The sequence below is a fragment of the Phasianus colchicus genome, chromosome 5 (genome assembly GCF_987193195.1).
Source record: "Phasianus colchicus chromosome 5, bPhaCol1.hap1.1, whole genome shotgun sequence".
Classification (NCBI taxonomy): domain Eukaryota; kingdom Metazoa; phylum Chordata; class Aves; order Galliformes; family Phasianidae; genus Phasianus; species Phasianus colchicus.
The window spans coordinates 41483237-41498680 of record NC_143440.1 but is presented as its reverse complement, the minus strand read 5'-3'; the positions used below and the strand labels follow the sequence as shown (position 1 = coordinate 41498680).

Genomic DNA, 15444 nt, shown 5'->3' with positions numbered 1-15444 from the left:
AGTCTTTCTGCTTCTCTATGAGGAGAATAGGATCCAGTAAAAATGTACAGCTTTTTCTGTCCAACTCTCCTCAAATCTGAGGAAGTGGTACTTTACACTGTAGAAGGCCAAACTTGTCATATACTACAGCCTCAGAGACTGATTTTCTTCCTAGTAGCTCTGCCCTGTTGTTATCCATTTTCTAATGGATATGCTGTCAGGTCCTTACTTCACCATCTTCTGTTCTCCTCACATATTCCCTTTCCTTAGAACTACATTTCCTTCCATTTTTTCTGTCCCTACACACCCAGACACTTTATCTGTACTGTTCCATCCTTCCCACTTCACTTGTGATACAGTGCAAAAAAATGGAGGTGAGACGAATAAATAGCAGGGAATATAATCACCCATCTTCTTTTACTAATCTTGAAATTATACTCCTGGAAATGAAAGGAAAGGGCTGACCTTTAAAAACTTCCCAGTTCAATTCATTTTTTCTCCTTGAACCAAAACTATCACTTTCTATCATCTTTTACCAAAGGGAAAAGGGGTGGGCAATGGTGAGGAAGAATCATTTTTTACTACTCCAGGAGGAAAGCTTCCTAAACCAGGAAAGAAAAGGGGTTCTGGTTCCTTCCACTTTACTGGAGGATTATGGATCTACAAAGGATGTCATTCACTCTATTCACTCTAACCCAAGCCCATTGTAAATCTTTAGATATGTCTGTCATATCTTTTTTTTTTTTTTTTTTACCAAAATGAGAAATTAATACATTAAGGGGGGAGGGGTAGGATCACTTCTTTATTTCCAGGCTTTTTTCTGCATCTTCTAATGTTGACACCTTATACCAGGAAAACGGCCCCACTCCAGTAAAAAACAAAATTTTGATTGTGAATTTTAGAGTTTCCTTGTTCAGTAAGTGGACTGCCATTTCAGGATAATTCATGCACTGCATCATATGGTAAACACCGCAGACAACACTGGTACTAGAACTCTGTTTGCTAAAAGAACAATCACTTGATTGTGTTATTTATAGTATATCATTCTTTGCTCTTCACTCTATGATGGTGTACACATGCATGAATAAAGACAACAGGGAAATATGTATGGAATGAGAGAATATCGTTGAGAAAACGTACACATAATTCTGCCACCACCGACCTCTTCTAATCATTTTTTTGATTATATGGTAGCCCTTGATCCTCACCCTAAGTGAAACTTACTGGGCTGCTGAACTTGATTGAGGATTTGTATTTATAAATTCTTTTAAATGTGTAAGGGTTGTGAGCTTATTAGTCTATATTTTCCAGAAAAAAATCTTCCCATTGCTTAATGCCATAGTAAAGTGACAAGTGTATTTTGTGTTTCTGAGGTGTTCTGTAAACATTCTGAGTAGTTCAAGTTCTCATTTGTTTGCTCTCTCATTGACTTCTGCATTTGGAAAACTGAACACCAATAAGAAATTTCACAGAGAAATCTTAGTGAAATATAAGCTTTCTGTAATGCTAGAAGAGATTTCAGGCCTGATTTTGCAAACCCAAATTCACATCAACAGTTCTTGCTCCAAAAGTGCAGTTGTTCACTTCAATGAGCACTCTCATGTAAGAGGAATTTACAGAATTAAGAACTTCCAGAATCAGACCTTTTGTTGAGATGCATTTGTGACTTTATCAGCTCCTCATACTGCAGAACATGTTGAATCCAAACCTTAGCAAGCACCAGGTATTCTATGCATAAAATAACCTGGTTTTATGATATCTGAAATTGAACAATTTAGATTTTTTTTTTAAACTCACAATCTCAGTGAAGTTAATAGTGCTTAATGTTTTACTTATGACTTGTCTAATTCAAGATTGTAGGTGTGTACTCTCTGAATACTGTAAACAATTTATAAAATTAAAAAAAAAAAAACTTTAACATTAATGATGCCACTTCAGAAAGATGCTGCATTATATACATTTCATTATTATGAATTATATAATAGTGGTACCAAAATAATACCAAATCCATGGCATTAAAAAACTCAGTTAGAATGTGTTTAATCTTACCCCACTCAAACCAAGAACTAACAATGGCAGACAGCTTTTCTGTATGTTAATTCATTTATGAATCTGTCTATTCCTCCACTCATCAGTTCATCTTATTCAATTTTGATAGTGAGCTATGCCTTCACTCATCATCTTTATACAGAAGGTATCCATGATTCAGTAAGTGTTGGATGGATGACCAGATGGATGAGCAGACTGGTGAACAACTAGGTAAATTCTTCATCCTGATTTTTTAGGTGCTACATAACTTGCTGAAAAGGTCTATCTATACTGGAATGAAAGAAAGAAGATGTATTATCACAGGTGTTGCACTGCATGATGCCATTTTCCTAATACAAAATGTGAAGATTGAATTTCCTTTCAGTCTGGGGAAATCACACCTATATGCATCTAGCCTAAAATCATTCCTTGCTTCAAGAGTGTCTGAATTCTCAAATATTGTCTTTCAGATCCCACTGCATGTGTGATTGTCTTTTAACAAAGCATCAATATTCACAAAAGGTAGACTTCAGTTCAAATCTTTAGGATGGCTTACAAAGGGAAAGTACCTTGGCATGCTTATAAGCTCAAACTTAGAGAAGCAGTGACACAAAATAAATCAAAGAAAAAACTTGTAGAAAACCAAAAAGGAAAAAAAAAAAGATATGGAAGAAAAAAATGGGTTCTCAAGCACATGAATAGCATCAAAGAATTCGACATGCATCTGTTTTAATAAAGTTGAGGCAATCACTGTCTTTAGGTTAAAGGGACTTTAGCAATTCAAACTTACCAAGATTATCCACTGTTTATTGTTAAGCTTTATTTATTTAATTTAGTTTGATCTTGTAAATTAACAGAGTAGCCCAGTGAGACTCAATAAGCATTTTCTGTATACCTTTATCTAAATATTTTCTTACTAGCCAGCAGAAACAAATAGTTCCATGAAACCATGATAATCAAAACATATTTCTGCTTTAGTTATACAATTTTCTTAGCTTTAGTTATAAGCACATCAGAGTTGTAGACCAAATCTGGAAAGTAGGCAACACTACCAGCTGTCATTGAAATCAACAGGAACTGTGTGCACAGCACTTTGAAGGATGAGATTCTTCACAAAAAAATATTTTGACTGCAATTAGCCATATTTTTTATGGCCTTAACTTGATCCCTGCTGGCTAAATCAATTTGCTAATTCAGATGTGGATAGAAGTTAAAAACAAAACATAGAATATATATTTCCCAGTGCACAAAATTTGACTTTTTTTCTTGGAAGATTTGGTAATACCCACAGACTAAGTCAACACAGAAAATGCAAGATTTGAGTTCAGAGGTCACCCACTTTTATCAGCAGTACTTTCTTTAAAGGAAATCAGAGAAGGTTGTGTTCTGTTTTCCAAGGCTTGAAAGAAAGAAACTGCCTCTAGTAATTTTTAAATTTAGGTAACACATTTAGTTTAGAGGGAAAAGAACCAGCATTACCAAGAGACCTGCTGAAATCATTGAGAGTTATTATGCTATCTTCAACAAGCTTTGGAATGAGTTCTACATCCAAGATTTAGTCTTTCTCCAAACTCTTTATAAAAGAACATTACAGTTCTGACACAAGTCCCATTTCAGCTGATCACTGAAGCTTATGTAGAATTCTCACTTAAGCCAATTGGACTTCTGCATATTGGAAAACTTTTGTTGAGTTGAGGCCAATTACTCCAGAGAAGCTCACAAAAGATAATAGCAGTACCTTAGACTATGCTAGGGAAGAATTTGAGTACAAACATAAAATGTATTATTTGAGTGTTGAAATTGTACTCCACATAGAGAATAAAAGTGACAGAACAAACATCTTTCTCTGTCTCCCTCGTTGTAGTTTAAAAGAAAATGTTAAAAAATGTTTTCTTTACAACATTTTTTAAAATTGTTTAGTTATTTGAAAACAATTAGAAAACACATAGCCACAGTGGCTGGTCAGACTAATGGGAAAAAAGAAACTTACAGGAAGTGATTTAACAAGGTTTGATTTTTTTTTTTTTTTTTTTTTTTTTTTAAGAAAACTTTGATAATAAAGATATGAATGTAGTTTAAAAACAAATCAAAACAGGAAGATCATGCAGTGGTGAAATTGCCATAATACATGTTGTTGCTCTTATCCTTTCTTCATTTTATTTTGTTAGAAAATGTCTCCTGAATTTTTGCTTCTTTGTCATTACTGTGATAGCAGGCTCAGAATTTTGTCCCTTTAACTGCATTTTAATAGCAATGTATTATAGCATGATTTATCAACATATGGCAGGTGGAAGCTGACACAAATTATAATGAAAATTAAAACAGTCATTTATGCAGCAGGCGATTATCATTTAAGAAACATTTATTTGCAGGCTTTAAAAATGAGGGTTTAGAATCAAATGGGTTTAAAATGAAAGTTTTAATGACTATTACCTTTTTCCTGCAGCCACTCCTCTACAGGCCGGTTATATTTGAAGGGGATTTTCTGTTTTACCATTTGGAACCGTTCACTATCAGTGTTGCCTTTAAAGTTTAAAAAACAGCTTAAAAACAATCTGAAAAGTCAATGCAATGGTTAAGACATCCTAGATTTTTTGTTTGTTTATGACTTTATTTTGCTATAAATAAATAAGCACATGCGTGCATACATAATATATTTGAAAAGAAAGAGATTTATCTTTAGTAAGGTGGAGAATAGTTATACATCCAATTGCTTGAGGTTCTGGAAGGTCAAAGAAGTTAAATCCTATGAATAACATCTCTCCTTAATTTTCAGAGTATTTTCTTATCCAGATTGGTTAAAAGGCATGTATAATTTGTCCAAGACATGAGACCTTGGATGAACTCAGTGACATGAGTTAAAACATTTTGAACAGACTCTAAATCTGATGGCAAAAGAATATAGCAGAATATGTAGAATATGTCAGTCACATAAGCATACAAATAGCAGCATTTTGATGAACTCTCTTGCAGTAGTACAAGATACGTGTTAGGACTTGAAAACTGGTAAAAAGAAAAAAAGAATTGAAGAAATTAGAAGAAATTAATGGTGAAAGGATGCAATAGAATTAGATTAAAAAAAAAAAAAAAACTCAAAAAAGAGTAAGAAGATAGTAAAAAGGAAAGTAACAACTAAAACGATGAAAAACTGTTAATTAAATATAAGTGAGGACTTAAGTCCAGTTACCAAAGACTTGGGCCAGTTGCCAGAGGAAAACAGAAGCTTAGAAGCTAATATGAAAGCAGAAATGATTACCCAAAGTATAAATTCCATGTAGTTCAGTTGTTTCACATTAATGGACAATTGCAATATTCAATAAAGTGTATTTTGAAGGAAAGCATTTATCACTCACAGAGTGCACAATACAGATAGGGATAAGAGTCAAAATCTGTGTTCATATTCTCTAGATATACAAAAAAAGCCAGGTACAGATCAGAAGGGTTGGTCTAACCTTTAGTAGAAGGGCACGATATGGTTTGATCATGTTAGGAGTGATAAGAAACAAATGCCATCATCCTGCTTTTGTTTTCTTCAGCTACAAGTCACTTTGTGACTCATTCTAATGTTTGCTTCATGTTTTATTTTATAATAATTTTTTCAACAGATAGGCATAAAAAGAGTGTCCTTTTAAAAATAATAGTAATACTGTGAAAACTAGAAAAACAGAGTAAGCCCCCAGTTTACTGTGGTATACTACTATGAACAGATCCTGCATGCCAGTGCTCCGATACATGTTTGGAATAGATAGTAGTCCAAGAATCACAACTGCTCTGCAAAATTTGTAATGCTTCTTTTGAAATCCCACAAATAAACTTTATATTAATTTGAATTTTGAAGCGGATGCTGGAATCTTTTTTCCAATATAAAGACACCTTGAAGAAATATGCATATATATGTATATTTCCTTGACTACATATATATATATATATATATATATATGCATAACAGCAGGATGCTTCACCTGGTCAGCAGCAGAGATTTTCAAACTGCAAGGAATATGACTGGTAATAAAGGTCTGGCTGTAGAAGGGAAAAGTGTAGTGAATTGAAATTTCTCAGAAATAGAACATCTCATAAGAACAGGCCAGCAAGACTAAGGTAAAAAGGAAATGGGACAATGAAAAAGACATGACAGTTAAAAATGAATTTCTTGTAATAGACCTTCAAGAAAGCCAGAAATGACAACTATTGCCCACCACATCTTTAAAGACTGTTTTAAAAAATCAGGTTTAATTTAATTTTATTATTATTATTAGGCAGATATATTCAGCAAGATTAATATATGTATAAAAATCATACCTTTTAAAATCTATGAAAAACTGAAGGACATTAGAAAATTCAAATAGGTTTAAAATTCAACATTAGCATCTGATCTAACTTTTTTGTTTTGCTTTTAAATTTTATTTCATGCATTAGTGAGAATGAGTTTTAAATAAATGTGCATGAGAACATATTCATTGATATATTCGGTTACAACAGAGTTAGAAAACAAGCTTTCCCTTTTCAAGAGCTTGGGTTGTTCAGTAAATACCATTAAACACATACAATTATTAAATTAATATTGATTTTGAGTTAAGCTTAAAAAAATAAACACAGCATTTGATATGAAACTTCAGAAAGGAAATATCATGGTTGCAACACGAAGTGATGTAAATTCAACACGAAGTAAGTTCAGTAATGATCCTTTTGTGACCTCACTGCAATGCCTTTCTAGAGCTGTATGACACATATGCTCACATGTTCAAACAATCCCTTCACTCACATAATCTGGACTCTCTTCTCTTTGAATCCAGCTCTAATCCAAAGCTTTATTTCAGAAAGGAATATGTAGGATAAAATGAGTCATTTTAATTCAGTTTAGAAAATGCATTTAATCCCATAGTTCTTTTGCATTCAGAATCAATGTAGGTCTCAAAGGCCTGCAGAACATTATTTATTATAATAAGGTTGTACCAATTGGCGTTGCTACTTGTGATTGACTAAATATTTTTTCAACCATAAATTCTAATTGTTTAAATAAAACCAAGAGAAATAGAAACTTGTCATTTCAGATGATCTCCACCCTTATTCTTCTGCAGAAAGAAATCCTGTACATTAAAATAATTTATAATCTGCTTCAATACTCGGTTTCATCTATAAAAACTCAAGCTCAGAAATGCATTCCTTCATGTATTTTTCTCCCGTCTCATGCAAAATTCTCTGATACAATCAAATCCAGATGCATGATGATGGGGATAAAACAAGTCTGTTATCCCATTTAATACTCATATGTGCAACTAAAACAAATTCAGCTTCATCTCCTAAGCTTATAGATACTGGAAATGCAAATATGCTATAAAACCTCAACTTTCCAACACATTGTGAAGTATCTAGATTTCTACGATCTTAAGGTTTTTCATGGTAGCATTTTGAAATGTTCTGGATCCCTGAATCCTTTTTAACCTGAATATTCAAAATACCTCAAATACCACAAAAATTTCTGATGTCTAAGTATTTTGAAGGGGAATCAAACAAAAGAGCCTTTTTTTTTTTTGGTTATTCCCCTGCCTCAAGAAAACCTGGTACCTATATCATAAAATTTAACCTGCTGGCTAAATACCATTTGTCTTTTATCTTTTTATGGATCCCTCAGTGTATTACAGCTAAAACTGACTACACAGATACACATTAATTAGATTTGTTTCTCGCTCTAGCTCCTAAAAATCTTCAATCCAGATCAAACTAAAATAGGAAAAACCAACAGAATTTCCTTCTGCTAATCACTATTAGCAGTTCCCACAGGAAATGTTTTTATTCAGAGTAATATCTCAGGGGGAGACACTTAAAATTTTCTCATGGGCAAAATAGAATTATCTTCCAAGACCCTACAATGTTGGATGATGTTTTGCTTGTCCTTGCATGGTTCCTTTAAGGAAACAATCTTTTTTTTTTTTTTTTTTTTTCTTTTTGCCTTAACACCTATTTCTAAACAAAAATGGATTCTTAAGCTAAAGAAATTAAAAGAGAGACTGAAACTCTGAAAACTGTTTCTTCTTGGCCCAGATATCAACCACAATGATTTACTGTCTTTTGGTAAGAAAGAGAAAAGCCAAAAGGTTTCAGCAAATTGCACTGCGCAGAAAGGAAGTGTTTGCTTCCAGGTGGAATATTAATACAACCTGATGTGTTGTCAAGTCTGTGAAGATGCTAAGAACATCCTAAGAAAACATTAATCTGATCTAAATTAATGCCAAAGGCTGTTTTATGAAGAGAGAATACAAGCAGCAATATTTTCTTCTTTGATTATAAGTTTTTAAAAACAATGAGATGTTATCTAATGAGCAGTTATTAAAAGAAAGACTATAGATTGGTATGAATAATTTAAGAAAACGTTTTGAGATTAGTGCTCGAGGTTTAAACTGATTCCACCTCACTTTGCCTTTTTAAAATGGAATTTCAGCACAAGGAGGACCATCCAGTTTGACTACTTTATTTGCTCAGCAGCCTCTGATACCCTCTGAAACCATTTGAGATGTTATGGAAGCCCATAATCTCATTTTCTAAGATTTACATACAACTAATTGACATCAGTGTGGGAAAGGGGGACACGGCAGTTTGCAAAGTTGACCTTGAGTGTGCTCTATCCTCTACTGAATAACCGATCCAGTTCAGTTCAGTCCCCAGATTCCTCTAGAGCTGATGCCAAGTGCTCTAGAAAAGGAGGCTTACACGCTTCATGGAGTAACTACTATTTTACTCTAATATTTAATAAAAGGCAGAGATTTTGCCAACCACAGAAGTTTCGGAAATATGTTTGTGATAGGCACACTCTGAACCTACTGAAACATTTCTGTTTGTAGACAGCTGCACTTGCAAATTAACCATATACTGAATTGTCCCATTTTCACATTTTCTTAAACACATATTTAGTTTTGAACACTGTGAAGTAAAGATGTCACTTGTTTACATTTTACATTCAGAGCTGCCTATTTTGTAGTATTACTACGAGGCCATACTATGGCATATGTAATATAAAACAGGAAACGTTTTCATTAAAATTGTAACATGTAAAAAATATCTACTCACAGCCATTTTTATAAAACTCTTGGAAAAAGTCCAAATCTGAAACCACAGATGTGACTTACACAGAAATGAAGACAGCCAAGCAATTAAACAAAATAATTGTAAGATTGGTGATATGCAATCTGTCTTTGCAACTACCACAAATAGTCTCTCTACAAATTCTTGCAAAGCTTTATTTTTTGCCTCATCTAAGAAGGGATGCTATGGAAAATTAATTCAAATTTCTCATTTTATTTTGAGTGACTGAAAAATTGCCTAGTCTTGACATTGTTTATTTTTATTTCAGGTCTCAGATAGCGTGCTTTTCCTTCACTCTTAGATTCAGTTTAAAACATATTTTGCAATTGAGTTCTCATTTTATTTCTTGTCTTTGTTTTTCTCCTTAATCCTGGATGCCCTTGACTTTTATCTTTAACTTGCTCTGATCAATTTGTTTGCTGTGAGCCACACCTCTCCGTTCATCTCACTGTGGGATGGAGTTAAACATTGATCTTCACACTGCAGCTTTCCTCAGCTCACTGCCTTCATGACAAAAGATGAGATCTCAGTAGCATAGAAGTTACTCATTTGATCAAATGACTGTAGTTGCTTCTAAGTTCCTATCATCTCAACCAAAAGTTTTGTGCTGTTGCCATTCTATTTTGGTTTCTCTTGCTATTTACATTTTCATATGTACCATCCCTCCACTTCAGGTATTAGATTTAATATGTTAACTATAAAACTATTAAACAATTTTAAACTAAATAATTCTGGATTTATCAATTAAAAACATATAGGGTCCAAGTTGAAAGTAAGGCAGCAAAGGCCAAGCTCAATGGGAAATTCAGAGGCAAACAAGCAGATTAGGGTTTAAATATCTGCCTATAAGGTGCACTTAACATGAACCATTATAGCATTAATCAGTCTAGAGAAGAGTTCACAAAGTCATCCAAATCTGTCCCTCTGCCCCAGGAAAAATTCATAATATTCAATCTTCTTTAATCTTTCAGTCCTGTCTTGCATGACCAAGAACATAAATGCCTCACTTCAATATCTAACCCATAAGTACAACAGGAGCAAAATGAAAAGAAAACGCAGCCCAATGAATTTGGAAGAAGGTCAATCAAACTTTTTCAATGGTGCCAAAGAAAAGTTAGTTTTGACAAAATGTGATCTGGACTTTATTTTACACATCAGTTAGCAATTAATTACTTCAGCTGATAATAAGAACAGTCTCCTTTAGCTCACTTGTGTTAGAGAATTGAACTAGGGTATGGTATAGAGAAGGCAGCTCCCAGTACAACCATTTTACAGATATGAAACAATTTGAATGTATCTCCTCTGGGACATTCTGCAAGTAATGTACATATTGTGTTTTTTGTTGTCCATGTCCCAATTAAACTCCATATCAGGCAGCTAAGGCTAAAGTGACTATTAAAGAACAACTGAAACTACATATTGATCTTTCCATTTTAAACAAGGACAAATTTCATTTTGCACAAAGAGACATGAAATAGAGATCAGAATAAAATCCACTGTTATTGTCCTCACATCTCATTTCTTCGATTTCTTTAGGAAAACACAGGATCTGATTTACATAGCCCTGTAGGATCAAGCAGTAACAACAAAATGCCAAAGCCACTTTATTTACATTGATATCTTAAATTCCATTAACTCTCATTTATCTTAGTTGTGGCTATGCAAGTCACACTGGAAAAACACTGATGGAGAAACCAGCTTACAGGCATTCACACCAATTGGCACTGGTGTTTAACATGGAACTACGGAAATACAGCTGTATTGCTTGCAAGGTGCATCAGTGAACAACTGCCTTAGCATAGTGCAGGGTCTGAGGAAAGAAATGCAGTACTCTTACTACATCTGCTTCACAAAGAGTCAGTGTCTCACTATGGTGTCCTGAAAACAAGTGCATTCAGATAGACAGCTAGCTTAAGTCTGACACAGCTAGCAGGGAGATAGAGCTTGGAATGTCCAACATGGATTGGAAATATAAAAAGCAATTACAAATAACAGCACATTAAAGAATTCTACTGAAGGGATCAAGTTCTCTAGGATGAGCACAAGAAATAACTAAAAACAAGTAAAAGACTTATGAAAGAAGGTTATTAAGAAGCACTTCCTATGCAGGTTACATACTAGGCAATGCTGGTCTCCTCATGGAAATTCTTGAATTATTTAAAATTGTATTCATAAACCCTAGAAGAGTATAGTGAGAAAAGTCAGTTGATTATGCAATGGAATAAATAAGAGACTGAAAACATCTGCTTGGTTTTAATTGCTACAAATCAGCAAACTTTGCCTCCTCTTGAGATGATTTCTCCTGTTTGTGTTGGCTCAGAAATAGGAAAGAGTTCCAGGTCTCTGTAAGCTTTCTCAAAGACAGGTGCTATTCACAAAATCCAGCCATGAACTAGAGGCACAAGAAACACTCAAACAGTAAAAAAAAATAATCATCACTGAATAGTACAGTGCCAGATGTAAGGTGGGTCAGTGGGAAAAGGTACTTTTGTACAGGGTGATGAAACCTAGGTAGAAAGACGCTTCATTGCACTATGGATACGTATCTTAGTCTATGTCTATTTGAAAATATACCAAGTCTACAACTAGGGAAATGTAAAGCTCATCTCTTTTTAGATATATTTTTTTCTACTCTAAACTTTTAAATCAATTGCCTTCTTGAAAATGACCTGAGCTACAGAAACTGCTCTGGTAAAGGTAGTAGAGAAGAGATAAAATGCAACTCAGTCTGTTATGCAGAGTAGATATCACTGACTACAAATCTGTGGGGCTTAAGGAAAAATGGAAAAGATATTTCCAGTCTAACACTAAAGTTCTCAGTCTACAGAGTGCTCCAGGTACTTACTAACCAGAAGCAAAAACGCGATCCAGAAAGGTTTTTGTACTCAGTGCACAGTATGCTATTTTCTATTTATAAGTCCCTGAGTATAATGTAAATTGAGGCTTTATCCTAACTTCACCTACTAGAAAACTAAGCCACAGAGTAGTAATAGCACAGTCCAAGTCAAAGAGAATGGCATCTATACAGTTAGGACTGGAATTTAGGAATTTCTGGCTTCCACTTCTATGCCTGGTCCTTTACATTTGACTAGCTTTTCACACTGCTGCTCCACTTTGATCCTTTTTCACATCTTGGGATTTCAATGATTTTGTACTCTCCAATGTCTTTAGTGAGCAGGAAGAAGGCTGATGTGGATGCATGAGCCCCTTCTGTCACTGCATGTCAGCTGTGTCAACCTGGGATTACAGCTGGCACTGTTCTTTCTGCAGGCAATAAGATCAGAACAGCACAAAGTTGTTGTTCAAGCCTCTAAGCCCTCAGGCCAGATGTTTGTTTGCTTACTCTGTGTGTATTGGAGAGAGAGAAAGACAGGGACAGAGGGAGAGTTGGAAAGAGAGAGAGGAAAAAGAACATTATACAGTTCCATTTGAGCAGAAAAACTGAAACAGAACTAACCCAGGAGAGAAATGAAACTATATTAATATCTGGGAGTTCATTGCTGTGTGCTGTCTAGCAGAATTCCTGCTATCCAGCAATCTTATTTAGCCTGATTCCCCATCTGAAAAATATTTCTCCATCTTTCTCTGCACTACACTATAGAGCTACATTATATATATATATATTATATATATATGTATGTAATGTGTATATATATACACATACACAAAATCAGATGACTGAACCCCTAATAGTTCATCTTGCTCTAGCAAACAAGAAATTCATCAGAAGTTTTTGATGACACTGCTCATGTTTAGTACCTGGGCATTCATACAGCCACGGAACACTCAACACAAACAGTTCACAGTACTGGAACATTCAGTCAGGATAATCATATTTATGTAAGCAATCACACTCTTCAGCCTAAAATGATTAGCAAGACTATCAGGACATTGCTTCGCCTTTTAGTGTGCATTGCTGTTTCTGGAAAGCAGTATGGTGATGACTTTATCAAAACATACACGGAAAAATAACATGGCTTGGATCCCTCGGGGAATGTTATACACCTGTTTTGCACCAAAGCATTTCTGGCACAAGGACTCAAAGGCCTATAGCGACTACAAGAATGTAATCCCAGTATTTAGGGAAGTCCCTCAGCCCAGAGCCTTTATATCATATGCAAACAGGGTGATGAAACCTAGGTAGAAAGATGTTTCATTGCGCTATGGATATGTATCTTAGTCTATGTCTATTTGAAAATATACCAAGTCTACAACTAGGGAAATGTAAAGCTCATCTCTTTCAGAGTTATGCTGTATGTCATACTGTGATTTGAGAATCAAATCAAATTGTGAAAAAAAGGAATTAGAAAATGGAGAAAAATTAAAGATGCCTCTAAATTACCTGGGTTTTATTTTGTCTGGTTTGTATTAAATTTTGGCTGATTAATGTGCTTACAATATAGCAGAATAACATCTACCAAATTCCAGCTGGAGAGGGAGTGAGTATATTTTCACATCATCATGTCTCTCTGGATAAATTAATGAGGGGAAAAACAAAAGCATTTGCTTTTCTGCAGAGTAATACAAATATAATGATGGCAGCCATGATACAAACGTGCATTGTTTACACGACCTCATGTTTCAGGTCACAAACTAAGCCTTAAGAGTATGATAAAATTTCTCAGAAATACATATTTTGGGGCATACTTTCATTGTTGTCATGGTGGATTTGTTATCATTTTCTGAAGTATCAGCTACTTGTCTGTTCTGCAACTCAAGAAACTGATTAGATGTACAGAGGCTCTGGGAAAACAGAATAGAAACCATTCCAAATCCAGGACCATTGAACAAAGTGCAATTTGAACCATTCTACTATTTTTTTTTTTTTATTTGGTATTCACCTGTAAATTGGACATAGGGGACATCCAGTCTGATTCAGGAAGTTGCAAGAAGAATGCTACACTAATTCAACTAACAACATGCAGCAATATAATATATATTCCTGTTCTTTAGGACTGCACTGACAAAAAGTTTCCTCAAAGCGTTAGTATTTTCTGACAGCATTTTCTTTATCCAGGCTATAACCAAGAAAAAGCATTCTGACTAGCTGAAATCTAGCAGTACCACTGTGACATATATTTACTTGTTAGAATATATATATATATATATATATTTCGTAACTGTTACACTAGTGATAGTAAAGTGATAGTGATAGTATCACTTTACTAGTGATAGTAAAGAATACTACATAAAAATGCTTCTTATTCCTCCATGCATCTTTCCTATGTCTAAAGGACTCTGTGGGATCCTACATGGGAATTAGGTTACATGCATGAAAATACCATCGTATATGTACATTTCTTTAGGTAAATTCTGCTTCTTCTCTCAATCCTATTGATGTTAGCTAATCCTGTACTATTTGATCTGCCTGGTTAGCTTGCACTTCTTGTTTAAAAAAAAAAAAACTGCATCTTCCTCTTTCTTAATGATAAGCTTATAGAAATAGCAGTGCTTGATAACAAACAACTCATTTGGTCTTGAGATATCTTGTGATGTTAAGGTTGCATCTTGTGCAGACTAATTGAGTGCATATTCTAAAAGTCTGGGCCACCTTTAGGAACTGAAATTCTAACAGGAAGGATGAGTACTGAAAGTCGTAATCGGGTCACTTTTTTATTTTTCCCTTCTGTCTTTCCAATTCTCTATCCTCAAAGACTGAATTTGGAAGATAGAAAAGCCCGATAGCACTTTCACACAACTGTTTGGGCAATGTGGGAATGATTCACAGTGTTATACTTCCTGCGGGAAAGCAAAAAACAAAGTACATGGAAGTGAAATTGTGAGCATAGTGAAAACATTTGCATAACTTTTTTGTATAATCTCAGATGCTATCTCATCATTCAGTATGGATGCACCTGCATTAACACATGTACATGGATGTTTCTGCACAAATTCCACAGCACATTTGTCTGTTGGTGTCTGAACATGTATAGTCTTAATATCTCAGCAGGTATAGGGGCCCAAAAGTGAGTGCTCATATCACGTAGCCGTATTTATCTGTTTTCCTACTTTATATTATAGATGTTAAAGCCCTAAAGTGACAAGTTACAATCAAATTTTGATTTCATCAACTTGTCATGCTTTAATCATCCCTCTTGGCAGATCTTTCAACATATGTCAAAGTACTGCCTTCAGAATGTCCCTCTCCAAGTCTGTTTTATTAACCCTGTCTTTTTAAATGTTTTAGGCTCATTATGAAATGCAGTAAATCTGTCAAAGGTACTTTACATGCCATCTCCAATTCATGTTGATAGAAAGCATCTAAGAGCTCATTTACGTCCCACAAAATGAACACAATATGAAAAATATAAAAAAACCACAAACAAGTGTATGACAAGAACACTGGGGATCACATTC

General features: G+C 34.5%; 1 protein-coding gene across 8 annotated transcripts in view; it reads right to left on the bottom strand.

Annotated features, from left to right (window-relative positions):
• The window catches only part of NRXN3 (neurexin 3), a 938203-nt gene that overhangs the window by 106264 nt on the left and 816495 nt on the right, over positions 1-15444 (bottom strand). For 5 of the 8 annotated variants that reach the window (XM_090141457.1, XM_090141455.1, XM_090141456.1 and 2 more), the window contains one exon: positions 4441-4530. The exons of the other annotated variants lie outside the window; for them this stretch is intronic. In XM_090141457.1, coding sequence (XP_089997583.1) covers positions 4441-4530 — 90 coding nt within the window. The remainder of the gene's footprint in view (positions 1-4440; positions 4531-15444) is intronic. 8 annotated transcript variants of the gene reach the window in all.